Raw genomic sequence first — 22,815 nt, 5'->3', positions numbered from 1 at the left:
AGTCCCTCCCGGTCTCAATATTCCTAAGGGTAAAGTCCTTCGCTTGAAAAAAACTCTTTATGGCCTTAAGCAAACACCCAAAGCGTGGTATGACAGGTTTAGTCATGTTATGATTGATATTGGTTTTCACTTCTGCTTGACTGACACTGCTTTGTTTATTAAGAGTTCTGATGCAGGGATCATTGTGCTTCTTTTATACGTGGATGATATGATCATCACTGGAAGCGATAAACAGAGAGTTGAAAACATCAAAAACCTTCTTAAATTTTATTTTGAAATGACTGATTTAGGTTTATTAAGATATTTCTTAAGTATTGAAGTTGCTTACTCTCCAAAGGGTTACGTACTATCTCAAACTAATTTTGCTTCTGATATTGTTTTCAGGTCTAGCATTACCGATGATAAGAAAGTAGATACTCCAGAAGTTGTCGATGTAAAAATGAAGATTGATGATGGAGAACTCCTTGAAGATCCTGCTCTTTATAGACAGCTAGTCGGAGCTCTTTCCTATACGGAGCTCTTTCCTATTTATCCATTACCAGACCAGACATAGCACATGCTGTGCACACAGCAAGCCAGTTTCAGCATGCTCCCACATCTGTTCATATGGGAGCAGTTTTGCATCTCATCAGATACCTCAAGACGTCTCTTTCGAGAGGGCTCTTTTTGTCTTCTACTTTCTCACTTGATTTAATTGCATACACTGATGCTGATTGTTGAGGTGATACTAACAACCGACACTTAACCATTGGTTTTTATGTCTTTTTGGGTGAATCTTTGATATCGTGGAGATGCAAAAAGCAACAGGTCTCTCGTCCACGGAAGCCGAATATCGTGCCATGACAACCACGACCATGAAAGTAGTTTGGCTCAGACGCCTGCTTGCTGATATAGGAGCAGAAACAACATAAGCTTCACGTATGTGCTGCGACAACAAAATTGCGATCTACATTGCAAGCAATAGAACATTTCATGAACGCACCAAGCACATTGAAATAGATTGTCACTACGTCATAGAGGAATATCTACATGGAACAATTGATCTGCCATATGTTACCTCAGAATATCAGTTAGCAGACCTCTTTAAAAAGCCTCTCGCTGCTCTCATATTTCACTTTCTCTTAGACAAACTTTTGCTCATTGTACCATAAGTTTGAGAGGGAGTGTTAAAATGTAAAATATATATAATACTAATATTCATATTATTATTATTATATATATATTAATGTAATTTTATTTTTATTTTTCTGTATTTTTTGCTATTTTATTTTTAATTTTTGAAAGTCTAGTTCTAATAGAACTAGACTTACATTATTAGTTAAGTTCCACTTGGAACTTAACTAATAATGTAACTGTTGGTCTAGTCCAACAATTACATTTATAACCGTTGAAGGAGAGCTCCTTAAGCGCTCTCCTCTCCCACTTGTATATAAAGGGGTGCATCCCGTCTTGTATTTTCAATTCCAATGCTTCTTAAGCATTTGGTGTTTTCATATCAATAAAGAATATTTTATTTCTTCTTTTGTTTCCCATTATACCCTTTTTAAGGGTTATGCCTTGTGTCTTTTTAGACACCTTCTCGTGCGGATCTAAGTTCGTGTTTGGAAGATCCTCTTTTCATTTCAGTGGGTGGAGAGATAGTATATGATTATAGACACTTCAACACAAGAAATTCCAGAGCCTTTATTTTGTGCCAAAGTGTGCAAGGTGACAAAGAGCTCTGCTGATTGGGGCATCAAAGGTTCCTCTTCCCTTAGATTTTGTAGTCAATTGATATTCCTTTATCCTTTCCTTGTGGTGTCTTCTTGCCATCATCTCTCATGCTCACCTTGTTTTGTGCCAAAGTGTGCTAGGGAGGGAACAAAGAGCTTTGCTGATTAGGACACACCAAAGGGTTTCTTTCCTTGGACTCTCTAGTCAATTGATGTTCCTTTTTTCCTTTCCTTTTGGTGACTTCTTGCTACCATCTCTCACCCTCTCCTCTTGTACTCCTATTTTTTCTAGTTTTTTTTCCACAGCATTTCAAAAGCAAAAAACTTTCAGGTGGTTTGGTGGTCTGACCACATGCAGGCTAACCCTCAACGCTGTAAATTGACATTCCATTGATCAGAAATTGTTGGTCAGCAGCTGCCTGTTGGTCTTTTGCTGATAGAGTCTGCGTGAGCTAGCAGAAAAGAGACTAAGAAGTATGTGTGGAGACTTAACTTTCCGCGCTTTAAAGATATGAGTGAAAACAGTTGATTTTATAAAAACTAGATAATCACCCCCCACCCATATGGCTGGGCTGTATGAGATAATTCAAATGATAAAAGAAAGTTTACATCATATACATTTATCAAGATTGAAAGTAAAAAAAAAAAAAGAGAAACATAAACAATATTGATATTTTCAGAAAATTATAAAATAGTTTTGTTTTATGGCTATTAAAAAGAGGGAGAAAAACATGAGAGAGAGAGAGAGAGAGAGAGAGAGAGAGAGAGAGAGAGAGAGAGAGAGAGAGACGATAAATCAGCATCTGATATGCATAGAACCAAGGCCTGACCACACAAATCTGCCCAAGACATGCATTCTAAATGCTATTCAAGAAAATACCAAGAATAAGTCCGTTTGAGTGCGAAGGCAAATTCCACCACCTAACATTAGAAGTAATACTTTAAGATGAAATATCTCAATTTTAGTCCATGATTCAGTTTCATCAAACAAATTCAATGCATGCACCAAATTTGAATAGCTCTACACGCAATGTGTGATAAGCATCTATTTAGAATGTCTAGACTGTCGTGAAACAAACGAAAATGCAAAATATAATGTGCTTAAGCACAAATACAAGTCCACTAAGGGACAATACAAAAGGCAAAGCCAATACAAAAGCACAAAAGTGCATACAAAGGCTACAAAAGACCAATCAAGAGAGCAATGTAAACAAATTGTATTTATTCAATTAACAATGCTTTGGAAAAGCATATCTTACACAATAGGGAAGACCCCTATTTATAAGCACAAGAGAGAGCAAAGGGAGGCAGTCCAACTAGTCATTGGACTAGTCCCCAACGTTTGGACCAGTCCAACGACTAGTTGTGCTGTTCCAACAGTCATATGATCTGAAAAATATACAACAACAACAACTACGCCTTCATCCCAAAACAATTGGGGTCGGCGATATGAACCAAAAAAGAAAATCATTCTGGGTCTTCCACATGAATCCTTCTCCTCCAATCATTTCTATCCAATGCCACCTCCTCGGTGAGGTTCAAAGCATTCATATCCTTTCCTATCATCTCCATCCAAGTCTTCCTAGGCCTACCTCGACCTCTTTTAACTAATATATTTTCCCATTTCTCCATCCATCCCATGATCTGAAAAATAAAAAAAATAAAAAAACAGAAATTACAAAAACAGCCCCTACTAGGCTGAACCTGATATATATATATATATATATATATATATGTAACTATATTTTAACACCCTCCTTCAAACTTACGGTGTGATCAGCAAAAGTTTGTTAAGGAGAAAAATGAATCAAGGTGCAAGAAGAGCTTTAGTGAAGAAATCTGCAAGTTGATATTTTGAAGTGACATACGATAACTTGATAGTCCTTCTTAGGTATTCATCCTGTATATAATGAGAGTCCATCTCAATGTGCTTTGTTCGCTCATGGAAGGTGTGATTGCTTGTAATGTAAATTGTGCTTTTATTGTCGTAACAGATCTTCAAAGGGTTGAAGATGATTATACCCATATATTTGAGAAGATTTCTTAGCCATACATGCACCATGGTTGTCATAGTCATTGCATGATACTCAACTTCAGTAGAAGATAATGAGACTTTCTGTTGCTTTTTTCATCTCTAAGAAATTAAAAAATCTTCGAAAAAAATACATATACTAGTTGAGATTCTATCATTAAGGTTTCCTCCCCAATCTACATCATTATAAACAATTAAATGTAAAGAGGAAGACTAGGATAAAAAAACTTTTTAGTTATGAATTTTTTAATGTATCTAACAATTCTTTAAATTGCACTCATATGCACAGTAGTTGGAGCGTGCTGAAATTGACTTGCTGCATGAACAACATGAGCTATATCTGGTATGGTGATAGACAAATAGGTGAGGGATCCAATCAGCGGTTTGTAAGGTATAGGATCTTCAAGCAGTATTCCATCTTCTAGCCTTAGTTTTGCATTGATAACTTCAAGAGTCTTCAAGCAACAAAAAGCTTTATTTGTGACAAGATATTATACCCTATGGATGAGTAGACAACTTCAATACCTAAAAAATATATCAAAAAACCCATATCCGACATAACACAATTTTTCTTTAAAATAGTTTTGATTTTGTCAACTTCTTTTTGTCATTTCTCGTGATTATCATATCATCTACATACAACAAAAGTATAACAATGTTAATATCTATATTCTTGACAAAAAGAGCAGTGTCAGTATAACAAGAACGATAATCCAAACTGATCATAATAACACTTAATCTATCTTACCAAGCCTTAGGTGCTTGCTTAAGACCATACAAAGCCTTTCTTAGTTTAAGAATTTTACTTTTATCAATATCAAACCCCAACGGAGGATCCATGCATACTTCTTCATTAAGTCCCATATTAAGCAAAACATTTTTTGATATCTAATTGGTAAATGGGCTACTTTTGGATGGAGGTAACAATTATTAGGGTTCTAACACTAGTCATTCTCGCTATCGGTGCAAAGGTTTCTCTATAATCAATTTCATATTCGAGTGTACTTTTTAACAACTAACCTGACTTTGTATCTTTTAAGAGTATCATCACTTTTAGTTTTGACATTAAATACCCATCTACATCCTATGGGCTTCTTTCCTAATGGTAGGCTAACTACTTCCCAAGTGTTGGCCTTACAAGGAGCTTCTAATTCTACATTCATGACTTTAATCCAATGAAAAAAGTTTTTATCTTCATTATAATGATATGGTTCATGTTAAGAATGGAGTGCCATTAAACAAGCTCTATAGTTTGAAAAAAATAGTCATAGGATACAAACCTATTTGGTGGAATGGAGACTCGGTTGGATCTCCTAAGGGTTGACTCTTCTATGGGTAAACCTTGTATATACTTTTCATAAGCACATGGTTGATCTCTGCTCTTGTATATCATTAGAAGAATTCTCAACCACATTATCATCATTATGAGATGAGTCTAAATTATCATTAACATCATGATGTTCATTATTAACATCATTATCTAAAGAGTTATCACAAATAGAATTACTATCATGATTTACATAACAATTATTCAGTTCATAAGATTCGTGTTCTTCCTTTGGTAAAAAATCAAATAAAAAGATATAGTCTACTTCCTCTTTGTTATCCCTTTTATTAAAACCATTCTCGTTTTCCAAGAAAGTCACATATTTAGAAACATATACTTTATTGTTTTTAAAGTCAAAACACCTATAACTTTTTTTATTTTAACCATATCCAACAAATACACTTTCAATGGATTTTGGAGACAATTTATCATTTTTATGAGAAAAAACAAATCATTTGCAACAAAAAATTTGTAATCACTTGAAATCGAGTATCATGTTAAATAATTTTTTGGATGGAGAAATATTTTGTAAAGATGATGAGGAGATGATGAAGCAATAGCAGCACCCGAAGTTGAAGAAGATGTCTTGAGGAATTCTTGGAATGCCTTCATTAATTGACTAATGGAATCTTTAAGGTCTCCTCCATTTACCTCTTCACCCTTCTTGGATGTGGATTCTTCAACCAAAGCCACCTTGTTTTTGAGTTTTGGGCATGCCGGTTTGATATGCCCCGGCTCATTACAATAGCGACAAATAATTTTTCTTGATCCTCCATTGTAGTTTTGCCTCCCAAAATGTGAAGGCTTGTATGTCCTCATATTGTTACCGGATTTAGTCACAACCATTGCTTCATTTTATCCTTTAGTCATTCTAAGATGAGTTTATTCTTGATATAGTTTGGCAAGAGCATCTTCAAGGGGCATTGAGAAGGATCTACGGAGAATAGAAGACCTAACTTGTTCAAACTAAAGGCTTAGACGATGCAAATATGAAAAAATGTTCTTTTTCCATTTCATCATGCCCAAGTTCTACGTTTGTGGTGACTTCCCACTCAGGTTCAAGAAATGCTAACTCATCTCATAAAGTGGACAAGATACTAGAATAGTCTTGGACACTCATGTCCTCTTGTTTAGTAGTTCTAATCTTTTCTTGTAAGAAATATTGTCTTGCAGGGTCTTTTTGGGTATATATATCTTTCATAAAGAACCTTGCCTTGTTTGTCTTTCTAAACCTGGCAATGTTGGCACATATCTTAATATCCATATTATTCATGAACCATGCTAGGATTTTAGGATGATTATTTTTCCAATATACCTTCATTTAATGCTCATAAATAACTTTGATTTGATCTTGTCCTTCAAGAGCCCTTCTCTATGCCTCCAAGTTTAGTGAGCTTAGGCTCGGGTGTAGTGCCCATCACGTATCCCCAAGGTTTTTTTGCTTTGAGGTGGTTCTCCATTGCCGCATACTACATCATATAGTTAGTTCCATTGAGCTTGAAGGAGAGCTCAATCTTTGCTTCTTGTTCCATGACGAGGATGAAGAAAAAATGGTAAAGAAAAATGGAGGAAATTGATCACTATCACACCAATCACAGTCCCACGTTCCCTTGATCACCACGAGCAACACATTCTAAGGTCCAAGAACCCAAGAGGCTCTGATACCATGTAATGAAACAAGCAGAAATGCAAAATACAATGTGCTTAAGCACAAATACAAGTTTACTAAGGGACAATACAAAAGACAAAGCCAATACAAAAGCATAAATGTGCATACAAAGGCTATAAAAGGCCAATCAAGAGAGCAATGTAAAAAAATGTGTTTATTCACTTAGCAATGCTCTAGAAAAGCATATCTTACACAATAGGGAAGACTCCTATTTATAACCACAAGAGAGAGCAAAGGGGAGGCAGTCCAACAAGTCATTGGACTAGCCCCCAACGGTCATAAATATGACCGTTGGGACCAGCCCAACGGCTAGCTAGGCTGTCCCAACCAATATTGTTAAAAACACGCTTTGAGGAATAAAAAGCGCACCTCGAAGCGATGTACAACATTCTATGCCTCGATACACACCTACAAAGCGTATAAGGGTATGAGGTGTGCACCTCATGCACCTCGAGGCACGCCTCACACATGGGGCACAAACCTGGTATATATGGTGGTCAAATGTGGTCAAAGGCTCTACTTGACCACCTTAACATTATTTAAAAAACATTTTTTTTATAAAAGTCTTGAAAAGGAGAAAGGGGGTTTAGGTCATCCGACATCGTCTCCCCTTCTTCCCTCCTCCACATCCTTCCGCCGGTGAGATTTTTCGGTGACCAACACATTCTTTCAGCGAGAATTTCCGGAAACTAACATACAATACTCTCTCTCATTGACACACTCACGTTGTTTCGGCGACTGACTGAAAAATCTCGCCGATCGTTCTTATTTTTTTCTTTCTTCTTTTTCTCCTTTTTTCTTCTGCTTCTTCCCATCTCCTTTTTCTTTTTCCTCTTTCTTCTTCTTCTTACACATTCTCTCTCGTTGTTCCGACAAGATTTTCCTGCGACTGACTGGAAAATCTCACTGGTGGTCCTTATTTCTTTTTCTCCTTTTTTCTTCTGCTTCTTCCCATTTCCTTCTTTCGTTCTTTCTTTTTCTTTTTCCCCTTTGTTATTCTTCTTTTCTTTTTCTCCTTTTTTCTTTCTTTTTTTTTCTTAACCCTCTTCTTGATTCTTCTATGTTTTTTTTCTTCTATATTTCTTCTTTTTTTTCTTTTCTTCTTTTCTTTTTCTTCTTCTCTCTTCCTTTTTTTTGGTTTTTTCTTCTTATTCTTTCAGTCTTATTAGTTATTACTTATGGATGTAATTCGTTTGGAATATTTGTTTTTCTCGCTATTAATAGCTGTAATTCGATTGGCCTTCATTTTCATTTTGTTACTGCAACAAGTTCAATTTATTTGAGAAGATTGAATTGTAATCAATGCAGTTTTCTGTTATGCTTGTATTTCTTGCTATTAATACCTGTTCCATTGGTTTTATGTGGTGCTTCTGTTATTATCTTAATAAAAGTCATAAAAAATTATTCATGCTTACTTTTTGGTATAGGCTCGACATTTGCACGTGTATTACTGTAGTGTATATGTAAATGTAGTTGAGTGTGTGTGTTGTAATACAACAGTTGTAGTGGTACTTCTTATATGTAATTGTGTTTTCTTGTTAATTAGTTAATTAATAGCACATAAATGCTGCATATTTATTTTTTGTTTTTTTAGTTGATTTTTTAATATTTTTTGTGAAGCTCATGCTTTATGCCTCGAGGCTTATGCCTTGCTTCACGAGTGGTACGCCTCACCATGTCTCAACGCTATTCACAACATTGGTCCCAACAGTCATATGATCTGAAAAAAAAACAGAAATTACAAAAACAGCCACTTACTAGGTTGATCCTGTTACAAAGAGTAAAAGACTAAAACAACCTTGATATATAAATAAAAAAAATTATATACCTGATATATATGTATATATCCATACAAACCGCCATATTTTAACACACACACACACACACACACATTTTTTTAATATTTTTTGTGAAGCTCATGCTTTATGCCTTGCTTCACGAGTGGGTCTTACGCCTCGCCACGCCTCAACGTTATTCACAACATTGGTCCCAACAGTCATATGATCTGAAAAAAAAAACAAAAAACAAAAAACAAAAATTACAAAAACAGCCCCTTACTAGGCTGGCCCTATTACAAAGAGTAAAAGACTAAAATACCCCTGATAAAAAATTAAAAAATTTATATACCTGATATATATATGTATATATCCATAAAAAACCATATTTTAACACACACACACACACACACATATATATATATATATATATATATATATATATATATATATATATATATATATATATATATATATATATATATATATATATATATGACGAGTAAGGGGTAGGTGCCTGACACTTTTGTGCCTACCGAGCTTTGGAAAGATTGTTTCTATTTTTTCTAAAATCTGACCACACAGATGTGATCTACATGCTTGATTTTGTGGGAATCAACTTTTGGATCGTCCCATTCCAACACCAAGTTAGGTTTTTATAAGATTAAAAAATCAACGGTCTACAATTTCAAAAAACAATCAATGCTTAAAACATTATTTTTTTCTCAAAAAAACATGATCCAAGTGTGATTTCCTAGTAAATCGATCTTGCAGAACACATCTGTAGGGTCAGGTTTTTAAAAAACAACCTGAAAATCCCTATCCAAGCTCGGTAGGCACGCGGTAGGCACAAAAAAGGGTCAGGCACCTACCCTTTTTCCCTATATATGACTATATTTTAATATAAACGTCCATAAAAAAGATAGGAGGAAAACGGTTGAAGAAAATGAAAAATACATACTAAATGGTCTAAAGAAGAAGAAACCAATGAATGTAGGGAAAAAAAGAAAAAAAAAGAAAACATTTTGATTACTTGCAGAATGTGTCTTTTATGAACGATCTTGGTTCCCTATTCCTTTAGGAAGCCTCCGCATGAAAGAGACCAAGAAGGTAAACTGTCCAACAACCAAAAGCTCCACAATGAAACTGAAAAGCTACTCCAAAAGCATAACCCATTTGAGAGAATGTATATGGTAGCATAAGAATTTATGACCTTACCTAATCAAACAGTAAAAGAACATAATAAAAATCTTAGAAAATAAAATCAGAAAAACCAAACAAAAAAATATCAAAGATAACATCCATAAAGAAATGGTGAACAACCCACATCAGCAAATCCTAAAAGGGAACCCCACAAACCAAGAGAAAAAGATCCAAATCTCCATCTATATATATATATATATAAAAGAAGATAAAAAGAACTTTGCATGGGCAGAAACAACATTCAACCAAGCATCATAAACAGAACAACCATGCCAAAGTATATCATTCGACCAAGATGTCAACAAAGTCTTTCCTCTTGCACAAACTTCCCCATTTGAGTGTTGCTCTTCACTTATGTTTCACAACCACCCTTCTGATCTGCTTCTCCATGAAAAAGCCAAGATTCCACAACTGCCAATCTCAGATACTGCTTAGAACATCCCAAAAGAGAAGAAACTGAGCATCACTCAAGTTCGAAACCGACCACATCATTTATATTAAAAAAACTGAAGAGAAAGAAGGCAGAGAACGGGCTACAACGTAAAACGGGTGTGACCTGAACCTATGGGTTTGCAAAGAAAACCACCACCACCCTTCTTTTCTCCTTCTGTTCGTGCTGGTATGGTGGTGTTTCATGTCTTAATCCTACTGAAAAGAGTGCTGTGAATCAAGAACAATGAGAGAGAGAGAGAGAGAGAGAGAGAGAGAGAGAGAGAGAGAGAGAGAGAGAGAGAGAGAGAGAGAGAGGTAAGTGCAGGCATCTGTTATAGAAGCTGCCAGTATGGGGGTATGCATCTTAGTGTGCAGTTTGAAATTTCTGGAAAAGAAAAAAAATTTAAAATAGCAAAATTGGTAAGTTTTGATTGGCCCCTTGAAAATAGCCAAGAATTTTCATTGGCTAACTTCACGCCCCTTGTTAGATAGATTAAAAGGGAGAGAGAGAGAGAGAGAGAGAGAGAGAGAGAGAGAGAGGTTATAAATAGTAACTCATTAATGTTTGAAAAATTATAATGTTCCATGTAAGTAACACTTCCTTTTTTATGAAAACTCTATGCAAGTGCCCATACAAATTTTGATTACATTCTCAACTCACATGACAATAATGTCAATTAAGAAAAAGTTATACAGAATCTAATTTTTTGCTCTTGATACCCTTGCTTCTGCTTTTATAATATTTAGGATATCAAAGTCCATACGTGTTAACCATGCAAAACCAGACGTTCTTCCCTGTTCTGGTGTTTTAAGTATGCAGGCTGCCTTCGATATTCCTTTTATCCAGTTCGTGTTTCTGATTTAACATGTTTCAAGTGCAGGAAAAATATGAAGAAGCAATGGCTTCCCTTACACAAATGGAGAAAAGGGCAATCATGGCAGAGAGCATGTTGGAGGCTACCTTACAATATCAATCTGGTCAAGTAAAAGCAGCACAGCCATCAATTTCATCTCCAAGGTATCTATCCTGTGTGTGTGTGTGTGTGTGTGTGTGTGTGTGTGTGTGTGTGCACGTACACATGCACGCATGCGTGTATGTGTCTGTCCTCTACATAAACTTCTTATGATAGGGAAGCTATCCAGTCTCAAGCAAGAAGTGGTCAGCAAGGAATGGGTTTCTAGTGGAATGAGTAAAAAATGGAGTCCTCTGTGTAACTATCTAAGGAATTTCCAATCATTGTTAATGCAAAAACAATGGGATTCTTTGAAATCAGCAGGTGACTTCTACATTGGGGTTTCCTTTTTCTCCATATCTCCTCAATATGGAACAGCTCTTAGAAGATCCTTGGTGATTGCAAGCTGACAAAAGAAGTGGAGGGGATGAAAACCAAACCAATATATATATATATATATATATATATATATAGAGAGAGAGAGAGAGAGAGAGAGAGAGAGAGAGAGAGAGAGAGAGAGAGAGAGAGAGAGAGAGAGAGAGAGAGACTCTTAAATAGTTTATGCCCTAAACCAACCTAAACACTTCTAAAAAACATAGTTTCATGTGTTTTTTTGCTTAATCCTAACCATTAGGTGCACACACCATTGCTTGTTCACTAAGGCCCATGCTTTGGTTGAATCGATTTGATTAGAAACCTTGATTTTTGTTTGACCATGTTTTTGTGCAATATGAGCCGTGAATTTTTTATCGCTCTAAATATGCATGTAAACACAAAGAATGCCTAATCTAATACACGTTATTTACCAAGTAAACTATAGAGAATACACCTATGATCTCAGATTAAACCAACACTTGAAACTTTGTCCCTTTGAAGCTGTTTAGGACGATTTAAGAGATATGACTGTTTAGGAGCTACTCATTGCTCTCTCTCTCCATATATGTATATATACCTATATATCCATAATTCTAAATCACTTGGTTTTGATAGGTTCCAATCAAGATCCAACCCGAAAAACCACTTTAGTTGTTTTTTCTTTAATCTAAGTTGATTTTGGTCAAAGGGTGGGGATTCCCTCACCCAATAAAACCCCCAACCCAGAGAGAGAGAGAGAGAGAGAGAGAGAGAGAGAGAGAGAGAGAGAGAGAGAGAGAGAGAGACCCTTTCCCCTTTTTATTTTAATTTTTTTTCTTACCCCCCCTCCCCTTTTTTCTATTTCCTTTTAACTCATTCATTTCAAAAATTTCCTCAACCCCTTCCCATTGATTTTTGTTTTCTTTTAACTATTTCATATAAAAATTTCTTCAATCCTCCACCATTCTTCATTTGTACTTAAAAGAAAAGGCCACTTTGCCCCCTCTTCATTCAGAATATATATATATATATATATATATATATATATATATATATATATATATATATATATATATATATATATATATATATATCCATGTGCTCGTACCCGCACATTTAAAAATTGCTATGTTGTACTCTTCGTACCCGCACCCATGTGACATAGCTCATTTGGGTCTCAAAGTACAGGTGGCAGTAACTCAAGGGCTTCTTCCTGGTGTACCAACCATCTTTAGTTCTTGCTCTAAGCTGGACTATTTTTGTTTAATCCTAAGAATTCTTTGTGACAGCAGATCAGAGTTGTGGCTCTGATATCATTTGTGATGCATGAAGGAACAATGATATCAGCTGCACTCTTTATTTCTTTACACTATAACCAATACAATAATATTGAGGGCCTATTAGCCTAAATACAAGGACAGATAATAATGACTCTAAAAATACAATAAAATATAATAATGGAAGATACTAGTAGAAAACAGCCAAAGTATCCATGTACACATATATCTGCATTCCTATCCTTGATACTGTGTTCATCCAGACATACATTCTGATACATCTTTGATTCTTATCACAAAAATGATTTTCATGTTCCGATATACATGGTGTGCCTCACTTTGACTCTACCATTTTATCTGGTATGCTTTTTTGATTTGTTGACTTGGTCTCAGTAATTATGAATTCAGTTGGTCTCCTTTGCTAAGGCAATGCGTGATAGAACTAACATGGCATCCAGATCATCATTGTTTGTCCTTTTAACCTAGGAGCACATATGGAGGCGGGTGCTTATATTCTGGTAGCATGTGCACCACTTGGATTTCTTTTTAATGTATTTTCTGGAAAAGTGTTGAGATGAAAAGCATTTTGAAGAATCTCATGTGTAGTGTTTACTCATTGCAACCGTGTAGAGTCTCTCCTTTGAGTATTGTAAACACAATTTTCTCATGTTTGAGTTTATGCTTTTACAGAGCTGCACCAGTGGAAAGGATTAGTCAGGAGTCTACACTGGAACTGCCTACCAGAAAGCCTGGTTTGCTATCAAGGCCTTTTGGACTTGGTTGGCGTGACAGAAATAAGGTAGTGTTATCTTCTGAATCACTTTCCTTTACTAAGATTAGCAGTTTTTGCAAAATATGTGAGAAAAATCCAAGTTCATGGAGCTGAGTCTCGAGTAATAAAAATATCACATGTTAGGGCACGATCGTCTCTCATGTTTGAGTTGTTGATACTGAGCATGTGTTGCCTATCTTTAACTGTTGCCTTAAACACCTATAAAGGACAGTGCACATGTACACTCAATATAGTACTTTATCATAGCTACAAATATCAGTATTTTTTTGGAAATCTGGTTATTTTGTTGTGAGATTTTCAAAAACCAATATAATTTTGAAGAATGCCACATTTTCAAAATATCATCAATTTTGAATATTTTGTTTTTATTGCGACACTGTCATGTTATTATTTATTAACATGCTTTAGGGAAATTTTCTAAAACACCTAAATTTTCAGTGATAATATAAAATACACCCATGTTTTCATTATTGTTACGAACACAACTAAACTTTTTCATGGTTAACAAAAAACCCAGTGTTTACTTCTGTCAAAGTTGCCATAAAATGTGTGCTGTAATTACCAAAAGTTTAGGTGTTTAGTACGTATACCAAGGTTGATCTAGTCTGATTCATATCAAGAAAACACTTAGGAATCAGTCAGGGCTGGTCCATCCCTTTGCACCACATCCATCGAACATGGCCAAATACCCATACCCAATTTTCTCCAGGTAGCCTTTTCGAAATCTTTAAAAGTAACTTTACTCAATTAACTCAACTGGGGTAAACGATAGCCAAGTTAAATTGTTGGGTGTGTTTTGTATTAAGGGAACAAAAATTCGGATGTGTTTTTAAAAATATGAAAAACTTAGGTGTGTTTTTTATTATCTCCCAACCTCTAGGCATGCTTTTGAAAATGTCTCTATTCTTTATGTATTTTTTATATTTTACTTTTTTGTATATTTTTATATATTTTCTTGTATATTTCTAAAATTTAAATATAGAAATATTTTCTCTAGATTTTTCTTTTAAAACAAACTTTTTAAATTTATCACAAGATTGTCCTTTGCTGAGAAAATCCTGATAAACAAGATTTGTGACCATGGTACTGATTGGGAGTAGTTTTTGGTGAATGAGCGCTCTCAGAGTTGTGGTTTTTGTCGTTTTCGAACAAGTTAATGATTTTCTCATCCTACAGCTTCGACAAACAGTAAATCGATTGTGTTTCAGGTGAGAGCGACCTTTGACAGTAATCCGTCAGAGGCCACCGTAATACTCTCGAATCTCATTTGTCAGATATGTGGTAAGAAAGGGCATAGCTGCTTTGACTGTTATTGGCAATGTTGTCAGTATTGTATGCTGTGTATCGGTAGAAAATCATAAGATACTGACCTGAATCGGCTATTTTTTAATAAATGTAAAAAATGCTCAAAATTAATAGTATTTTAATGGTTTTAACACTTGTCATGTTCTTATGGCACAAGGTATATTTTTTTAGCCGATTCAGAACGATTCACTTGAGAATCGGTATACGGCCGATTCACCTGAATCGTTGGCCAAACGATTTTGGGTATCTGATACCGATATGACAACATTGTCCCAAACACCATGGCTGAATCCCCTAGTTCTCTGCTGTTCGTTTTGCAAACTCTAGATGCCGTTCACCCAGGGCATCAATGGCTCTGAAAAAAAATCATGGGACCCATCTAAGAGTTTCAGAGTCCATCAGGGTGACCTCTGACAGATTACCGTCATAGGTAGCTCAGACCTGGCATGCACTCTAAGTAAATCACGTGAAATCTGTCACCGAGAATTTCTCCTAGTACATTGTTATGGCGCAAAAGATATGATGCATTTGGGGCTTTGTGCAGGGAAAAGCAAACAATAATGAAGAGGCCAGTGATAACAGGCCTATCGTGGAGGATGAACCGAAGACGCCTCTCGTTGAGAAAGATATTAATGGTCATTAAGTAGTGGTGATGCAAAAAGTACAGTTTACGTACAATGGCAGCAATGATGGAGCCAAGGTAAATAGGACAAACGCTTCTCCAGCAACAGCTGTTACTCCGTGGTGCTGTCTTCTCCTGTCCAATTGCGGAACAAGGTTTAGATGCCCTTCCTCTCTCCTCAGACAGATGCGCTTCTCTCTCTCTCTCTCTCTCTCTCTCAGGGGTTGGCATCGATATGCATATTAAAATGCCAAATTTTGGTTGTTATACAAATATATGTGTTAAGATATTGTCAGCATATGATTAAAATAGGTGAATGACGTGAGTAATTAGAAACATTGTAACCATAATGTTAGTGCTATCGTCGTTGGTCCTCTGCTTGGGAAGTGAGCTTATTCTTTTCTATGAATGAATTATCCCCCCCCCCTCTCTCTCTCTTTTGCACGTGCGCACACACACACACGTCTTCTCAGCATATTTCTGCTAAATATTTTATGCCAAAATGCCTTGGTGGAAAAGTTTTCTATATTATCATGCATCTTAATATGCGAGTCTCTGCTTTCAAAGGAACCGTGGTAGGACCGTGCTAAAGATGGTTGTTGCTGCTGCTTTTTAGCCGTGACACGGCCCCAGAGGATAGCTGAAAACAGGAAGGGATAGCTAAAAATAAAAAGCATGTTACAAGTTGCCATTAGCGTGACATATGTTGGCGAGTGTTTTGAAATTATCATGAAAATGTGTGATATTTTAGGTTGCCATTTTTAGATTCTAAAAAACATCATATTTTAATTATAACATAATTATTATGATTTTATGGCGATACATTAAATTTTTTTGCTGATAAAAATGAGAGATTTTAAAAACCGAGTTCTATAGGTCTACGGGCACGTTTCCTTGCCCTTATGAAATGTGTAAATAATGCTAATGTTGATGTGATTCCAATTCACAGGGTGGCCGATGTGAAATTGGAGTTACACACCTTGTTGAGTAAATGACCACGGATTTGATTCATTCACACCGGGACTTACACGTCTGCTTGGAGTTGGAGGAGAGTAGATGGCCTTGCGTGAATGGAATATTTGAGATTCCCATTCACAATGGGGCAAAGCAAACATGCCCATAATAAGAAGTGTGGGATGGTCAAAATTATGGTTGTTTTTACCATATTACCGTGGTAAAACCATGAAATGCGTCAGATATTTCCTACATACTGCGATCTCATCTTTTTTTCTCCTTTCCTTTGGGTTCCGGATACACGCCTTCAGTTTTTAGAAGATGGTAAAATATTCATGTTTCATGGTCATGTTCCCTCAAGCTTAGAAGAACCTCAGGCAGTATTTTTTTTTTTGGATGAAGAGAAACCCTGGCCAAGAACCAGGACACTTGATGGGCTTGCCCCTGAGAGGTAAAACCCGGCTGCAGTCACCGACATCCAAGCTAGCTCACCAATTAAAGGCACCCACACACCCATGAAAATTAACCATCCCAAACAAAAACAATAGTCTTCACCCATGAAATGCCTCCAAAATAAAAATATGTAGGCGTGGATCCACAATTTTTTCTTCTCCCTGATAATTCCCACCCATTTTGAAATAAGACAAACATGAAATAAGGAATGATAAGATGAGGTACACCACAATGGATTATTGGAGATGGATGGCCATTTAGATCAAGGATAGTTTGAAGTTTGAACTGTGTCGCCATCTTCTAATTCTCAGATGGACAGGGCCCAAGACAAGGACCATCGTGTCCGTCTTACCCTTTGTGTGTTATGTTCCACAGTACCAAAAGTAGGGATGGGCGCTTCTCCCTGTTTCTCTATAAAGCATGGGAATAATACCATAGTAAACAACCTCATTCACATGGGGAAGATTCTATTTACCCGAATATTCCAAACACTATGCATTGGTGCACGGGACAATAGTGCTGAGGGGAGCACGTTCAAGAATGACAGATGTGGTTGCCGGAAGGCACGGCAGCAGTCTCATTCTTCCCACAGGTCACATGGAAGGACAAGAAAGTTAGGTTGGTTCAACAGATAGCACCACCACCATAAAGACTCTGATGAGCAAATTAAGTTAATGTAACACAAGCATATCAAGACAAGGTCTAGTTTTAAAATTCTGAAAAAAATGTGCACCATTCCGACTACACAGGAAAAAGAAACATGGTTGGCTTCCCAACCTACTAGAATTTGCCCTATTAATAGCCATGTAAGATGGGTGCTTTTGCACCCTGGAAGCACCTGCGAGTTTGGCATCCGAGCAGGTGGGTGCGAGTCATCAAGTGCCAGATAAGGTCAACCCTGAAGCTGACCATCTTCATCCAATTTTGGACTTGGTCAACTTTGATCTCCACGCTTAAAAAACAAAGTTCAAAACCTAAGCAAACTTTTGTATTTGTAAAACGATAAAAGCATTATATATATATATATATATATAGAGAGAGAGAGAGAGAGAGAAAGAGAGAGAGAGAGAGAGAGAGAGAGAGAGAGAGAGAGAGAGAGAGAGAGAGAGAGAGACCCACATCTTTTTTTTTTGAAATTGCTGTATTGTACCCGCAACCACAACCATGCCACATAGATTAGTAGCAAGAGCTGACTGAAACGATTAAACTGCTTCAAAACTCTTGTACTCCTAAGGAAGCAAGCAATACAACAATATTGCTTTAATTTTGCTAAAACAGGCACAAAAAGAATATTATGGGAATGAGTAAAGAGAACGAGAAGAGTGAGAAACATGTGCAGCTGGAAATAATTGCATTATAAAATATGATCGTCTTTAGGAACCTCAAAACAGTAATCTGAGAATAGATACAAGGGATTGAAAGCCCACATATACACTAAATATAATAAATTTCCTGAACATACAAGGAACAAGCATGGTGCAAACCTATAGATTTGTGAGGAAAATTTTGATTACTAGGAACCAATAATGCACAAAGAAGAAACGGTACCTGAGCTCTTTGTGATGCAAGCACAAAAACAAAAGACAAGTCCGATGGTGATGCCATGACTGAGAGAGAGAGAGAGAGAGAGAGAGAGAGAGAGAGAGAGAGAGAGAGATCATCAAATATTGCATGCACACTCCATGCCTTATTTTCATTGAGAATTTTGAGCCTCGGTCTCATTCTTGTTTTTGCTTCCAGCTGACCTGTCTCTGTCAGAGAAACCATATTGTTTCCTATCACTCTCCCTTCTTGATCGAGGTGGAGTTCCAGGAGCAAAGTGTGAGTGTTGAACAGGGTGAGTATCCGGGTCATACATTTGGGATGCAAGGTAGGTCAGACCTGTGACCACATCAGCCATCAGAGGACGCATAGTCGGCTGTTCTTGGACACACATTGCAGCAACCGCAATGGCTTGATACAAACCCCTCACTGGGTATTGACCCTGAAGCACCGGGTCTGCCATCTGAGTGAACTTCCTCCTGTCTTTGAAAAAAGGCCGTGCCTGAAACACCCAAAGACCCCATTCAGTGAATGGAAGAAATCATGGTTGATATCCACATTGGATAATCCAGTGAGAAAAGCTTCGGCTGAAAAGATCAAATTGGAAACTCAGTGAAAGCACTTCTAGAGCAACTTGGCCTCAAATCATTTTTAAGCAAAGCAAGTGTAATGCTCGAACATATCTACATCTATGTAGTATCTCATATATACAATACAGGTCTCTCTGGCTTCAGGCGAATAGATAAAAATTAAATAGCAACCACATTAGAAAAATGAAGAAAATCAAACATTATCAAATCACCTTCAGAGACCAACAAAACCTAACAAATGAAGAGTAATATAAATACAAATCACACTTATTTTGACTGAAGTGACACAGGTATAGGAGGAGAGGAACGTACCCATGCAACAAGATTGTGCTCTCCACCAGATCGAGAATTATCGATTGCTTTCCTTCCAGTAATAAGTTCCAAAAGGACAACACCAAAGCTGTAAACATCAGACTTTAGAGTAAGCTGACCAGTCATCGCATACTCAGGGGCACAATATCCGTATGTGCCCATGACTCTTGTGGAAACATGAGTCTTATCCCCAACTGGGCCAAGCTTTGCTAACCCAAAATCAGACAATTTGGGATGATATCCCTCTCCGAGAAGAATGTTTGAGCATTTCAAATCACGGTATATTACAGGAGGGTTAGCCTTGTTATGCAAATACTTCAATCCTTTTGCCGCACCAGCTGCAATTTTCATTCTAGTATTCCAGTCCAGTCGTTTTTTATCAGAAGTAAGGTCTGCACAACAAGTGATGAATTAGATGTAAATGCTGCATCCTATTTATCAAAAACAACTAGCTCTCCATATGAGGGAAGGAGAAGCACCAAGAAGGAACACCCAAAAAATTGTTTAGTACAAGATAGACATGTACCATGTAGATGATCTTCCAATGATCCCAATGGCATGTATTCATAAACCAACAATCTCTGATCTCCATCAGCACAGTAACCGATCAGATTAACAAGGTTATTGTGATGAAGTAGACTTAGCATCAATACCTCAACAAGAAACTCCCTGTTTCCTTGCAATCCATTGCGGTCAAGCTGCTTAATAGCTACAACCTATGCCAATCAAAGATTGAAGCGTCCTTAGTTAATGGCCTCATTATTTGACATGATGATATAACTGTTGCTTAAAATGTTTCCTACAGTACTCTCTACAACAATGTGGGACAAACCAATGATAGAGTTACAAGACCAAAATTCAGAAATAGAGGATTCCTCCAAGCAAACCAAGTTAATCAATATGCACTGAAAACAAGCACTAAGCACTGATGCAACCAAATACAATTCACACTTGAAATAAGAGATATAGCTCATAGGCAAAACGAACAAGTGATCCACATCAATAACTGAAGCAGTTCTAACTTCCCAAAAACAAGAAGAGAATAGGTTTATCGGCCAATCTCATTTCTACAACAATTCTTAAATTAGGATCAGGGCGGAATTCCTAAATTCCAAAGCTGGGTTATCAAGTCCGCGAACACCAGAAACAACTCAAGTAACAAGTACTCAGATTTTATGAATTTTGCAAAATAAAATGCCCAACAATACATGGGAAAGGCAAACCAAATCCACCTCGACCAGTAAGCCAAACTTGCAAATCACTCATGAAACTCATTTTTCAAGGTTCATGGACTCGGCACACTCTGGATGAACCATCCATTTTGATTGTACCAGTTGAGTCCTTTACGAAATTGAACCAGACCCAGTATTGAGTGCACAGCAAGGATTTCCCAGTTGACTTTCGTGTCATGTCCCCTTATATATTGTCTTAATGCAAAACTGCACAAACATAGCGTGCCCCCTGTCCTTTTAGTCCTTGAAGAATAAATGCAAGAGTTGAGGGACGCATGATATACCGGATCGATTTTTTAACACTATTAAATCCATATAATCCACCCAGTCTCATACAGTAATACTTAATATATACATTTGAAGACATTATGAACAAAAAGGGAAAGAAAACCAAATTATAAGTGTAAACCGAGATGACCGCAGCTGCAATTCCTTATTCACCCAAGCAGAAAAGACACAAATAGCAATTGCAGAGAGATACCGAGTAAATGAACAAAAAACAAACCTGGTTGGTGCTCTCCAATCGACCCTTATATACCCGACCGAACCCTCCCTCACCCAAGAGAAAATCGGCTCTAAAGTTCTTGGTCGCAGCCGCCAATTCACGAAACGTAAACGTCTGAGCAGCAATATGAGTAGATCCATCCTTCTGAACCACCTTTGTGTCTAACGACGGATTTGACTTCAATTTGTCTAAACAAAAAGCAATTGAACAAAGAAAATCAGCACCATCACCATCGCTTTTATGCTAATAAACTGCATCCTAACCGAAAAAAATCAAATGTATATAAAGCAATTGGCAATCATATAGTATAGTCTATGCAAATTTCAAACGAAGGGCATAAAGCAATTATCAAACCCTCATCAGCACCATCACCGTCGTTTTTATGATAATAAACTGCATCTTAAAGCCAATCTAAAACGAACTAAATGAGAAAATTTAAGAGAAATGCACTAAATTGCCTGAATAAAGGAAAAACGCATCACTCCGTAAACAAACAAAAAGAGAAGATCAAAGCCCAATTCCTACTCAAAACACACAAGAAGCTATCTTGCACACCAGAAAACTACAGAATAAAAACCAACCAAAATTTCAACCACCCAAAGAAGCAGAAGCATCACAATCGAATGCCAAATTCCTGATGAACAATAGAGAAGAACATAAATAGCTCTCATTTAAACGACACCAACAGAAAAAAAAAATCCTAAAACCAATCTATCATCACAAAAGGAAGAGGGAACAAAAAGGAGGAAACAAGAGAAGAGAATCCGCTTCTGGAATCGAAAATCGACCAAATTCGGCAGGAGAAAACCTGATCTAACGACGACCCAATTGGGAGAATGCGGAGAGGATTCACGCCTACCTGGATATGGCTTCTGATCGTCGGGTTTCTTGACGGGCTTCTTCTTCTTCGATCCTCCCGAGCAAGGGAACCAACCCATCTAGAAGAATCTAGAAACAATCGAAGACGAATGAGAGGGAACCTAGACGAAGAACTCCCGAAAAGGGATTGTGGGTGTCTCTCGGAATCCGCCGTTCGGCGCTTTCCCAAACGATTCTAGGAAGGGATTTTCTGGCAGACGTCCCCCTTTCCTTAGCCTGTTCTCTTTCTTTTTTCTTTTTAGTTCTAGTCCTAGTTTCCAAGTATTCCCATTGATCACCCTCGGAGTTTGGATCTGGATATGGGTAAATCAGGGTCCACTTTTTATCTTGCTTCTAGGAAGCAATGTCACAATTTTCCTAACAAGGAAAGTTTTTTTGTTTTTTTGAAAGGCAAGCTGGGGTTAGGGCGGACCCCCTACCAGATATCTCTTAAGCCTCATGTGGCAGAGGGATTCGAACCTGGGTTCAGCTTGGCACAGGACGCCGCTTACCATATGGGATTACCATAGTAGCAAGAAAAGATCTTGAGATAAATTAAATGCCAAAAATAAAAAATTTCATGCACTTCAAAATGAGAGATTTTTTTTTTTTTACAATTTTACCCACAGTACAAGTGAAAAATTTCTCCATTCCAAAGATGTGGAGAAACGATGGTGAAAATTTTCATATCCATGCATCCCATAATGTGATACAATGTCCATATTTTCTAAGAAAAATTTCCCACATCCAAACGAGCTTAAAACTTTTCTTTTCTGAAATTTGAGGAAAAATAAACAACTATAGAATATGAAAAATATAAAAGCATAATATAAAAGTTTGTTAAAGTGGTTTTTATCAGTGAATATCGGATTAATGTCATGATATATGGCTTTTTGAAAATATAGCGATATGTAC

The 22,815-nt window shown here is 36.8% G+C and overlaps 2 protein-coding genes across 5 annotated transcripts in view; one reads left to right on the top strand and one right to left on the bottom strand.

Annotated features, from left to right (window-relative positions):
- The window catches only part of LOC149839580 (uncharacterized), a 54,944-nt gene extending 39,116 nt beyond the window's left edge, over positions 1 to 15,828 (top strand). For 3 of the 4 annotated variants that reach the window (XR_016431335.1, XM_090002640.1, XM_090002643.1), the window contains exons 16-18: positions 11,032 to 11,168; positions 13,425 to 13,533; positions 15,377 to 15,828. Coding sequence is in view for 3 of the 4 variants with exons in the window: in XM_090002640.1 (XP_089858766.1) it covers positions 11,032 to 11,168; positions 13,425 to 13,533; positions 15,377 to 15,475 (345 nt within the window). In the remaining variant the exon portion in view is untranslated. Of the gene's footprint in view, positions 1 to 384; positions 480 to 11,031; positions 11,169 to 13,424; positions 13,534 to 15,376 lie in introns of those variants that run through there. The other variant, XM_090002641.1, reaches the window with a different exon arrangement.
- A 2,367-nt stretch (positions 15,829 to 18,195) lies between these two features.
- LOC149839579 (putative serine/threonine-protein kinase PBL7) lies at positions 18,196 to 22,134 on the bottom strand. Its single transcript, XM_090002639.1, has 5 exons — positions 21,902 to 22,134; positions 21,043 to 21,230; positions 19,832 to 20,021; positions 19,306 to 19,697; positions 18,196 to 18,905 (listed from the first exon to the last, which is right to left on the bottom strand). Exons 1-5 carry the CDS (start codon positions 21,978 to 21,980, stop codon positions 18,555 to 18,557), a joined length of 1,200 nt encoding a protein of 399 aa, XP_089858765.1. The 5' UTR covers positions 21,981 to 22,134; the 3' UTR covers positions 18,196 to 18,554.
- Positions 22,135 to 22,815: the final 681 nt, after the last annotated feature.

The sequence above is a fragment of the Nuphar pumila genome, chromosome 4, assembly GCF_984573655.1.
Source record: "Nuphar pumila chromosome 4, dmNupPumi1.hap1.1, whole genome shotgun sequence".
NCBI lineage: Eukaryota > Viridiplantae > Streptophyta > Magnoliopsida > Nymphaeales > Nymphaeaceae > Nuphar > Nuphar pumila.
Note: the sequence above shows the minus strand (reverse complement) of the source record. Positions and strands in the feature narration are given on the sequence as shown.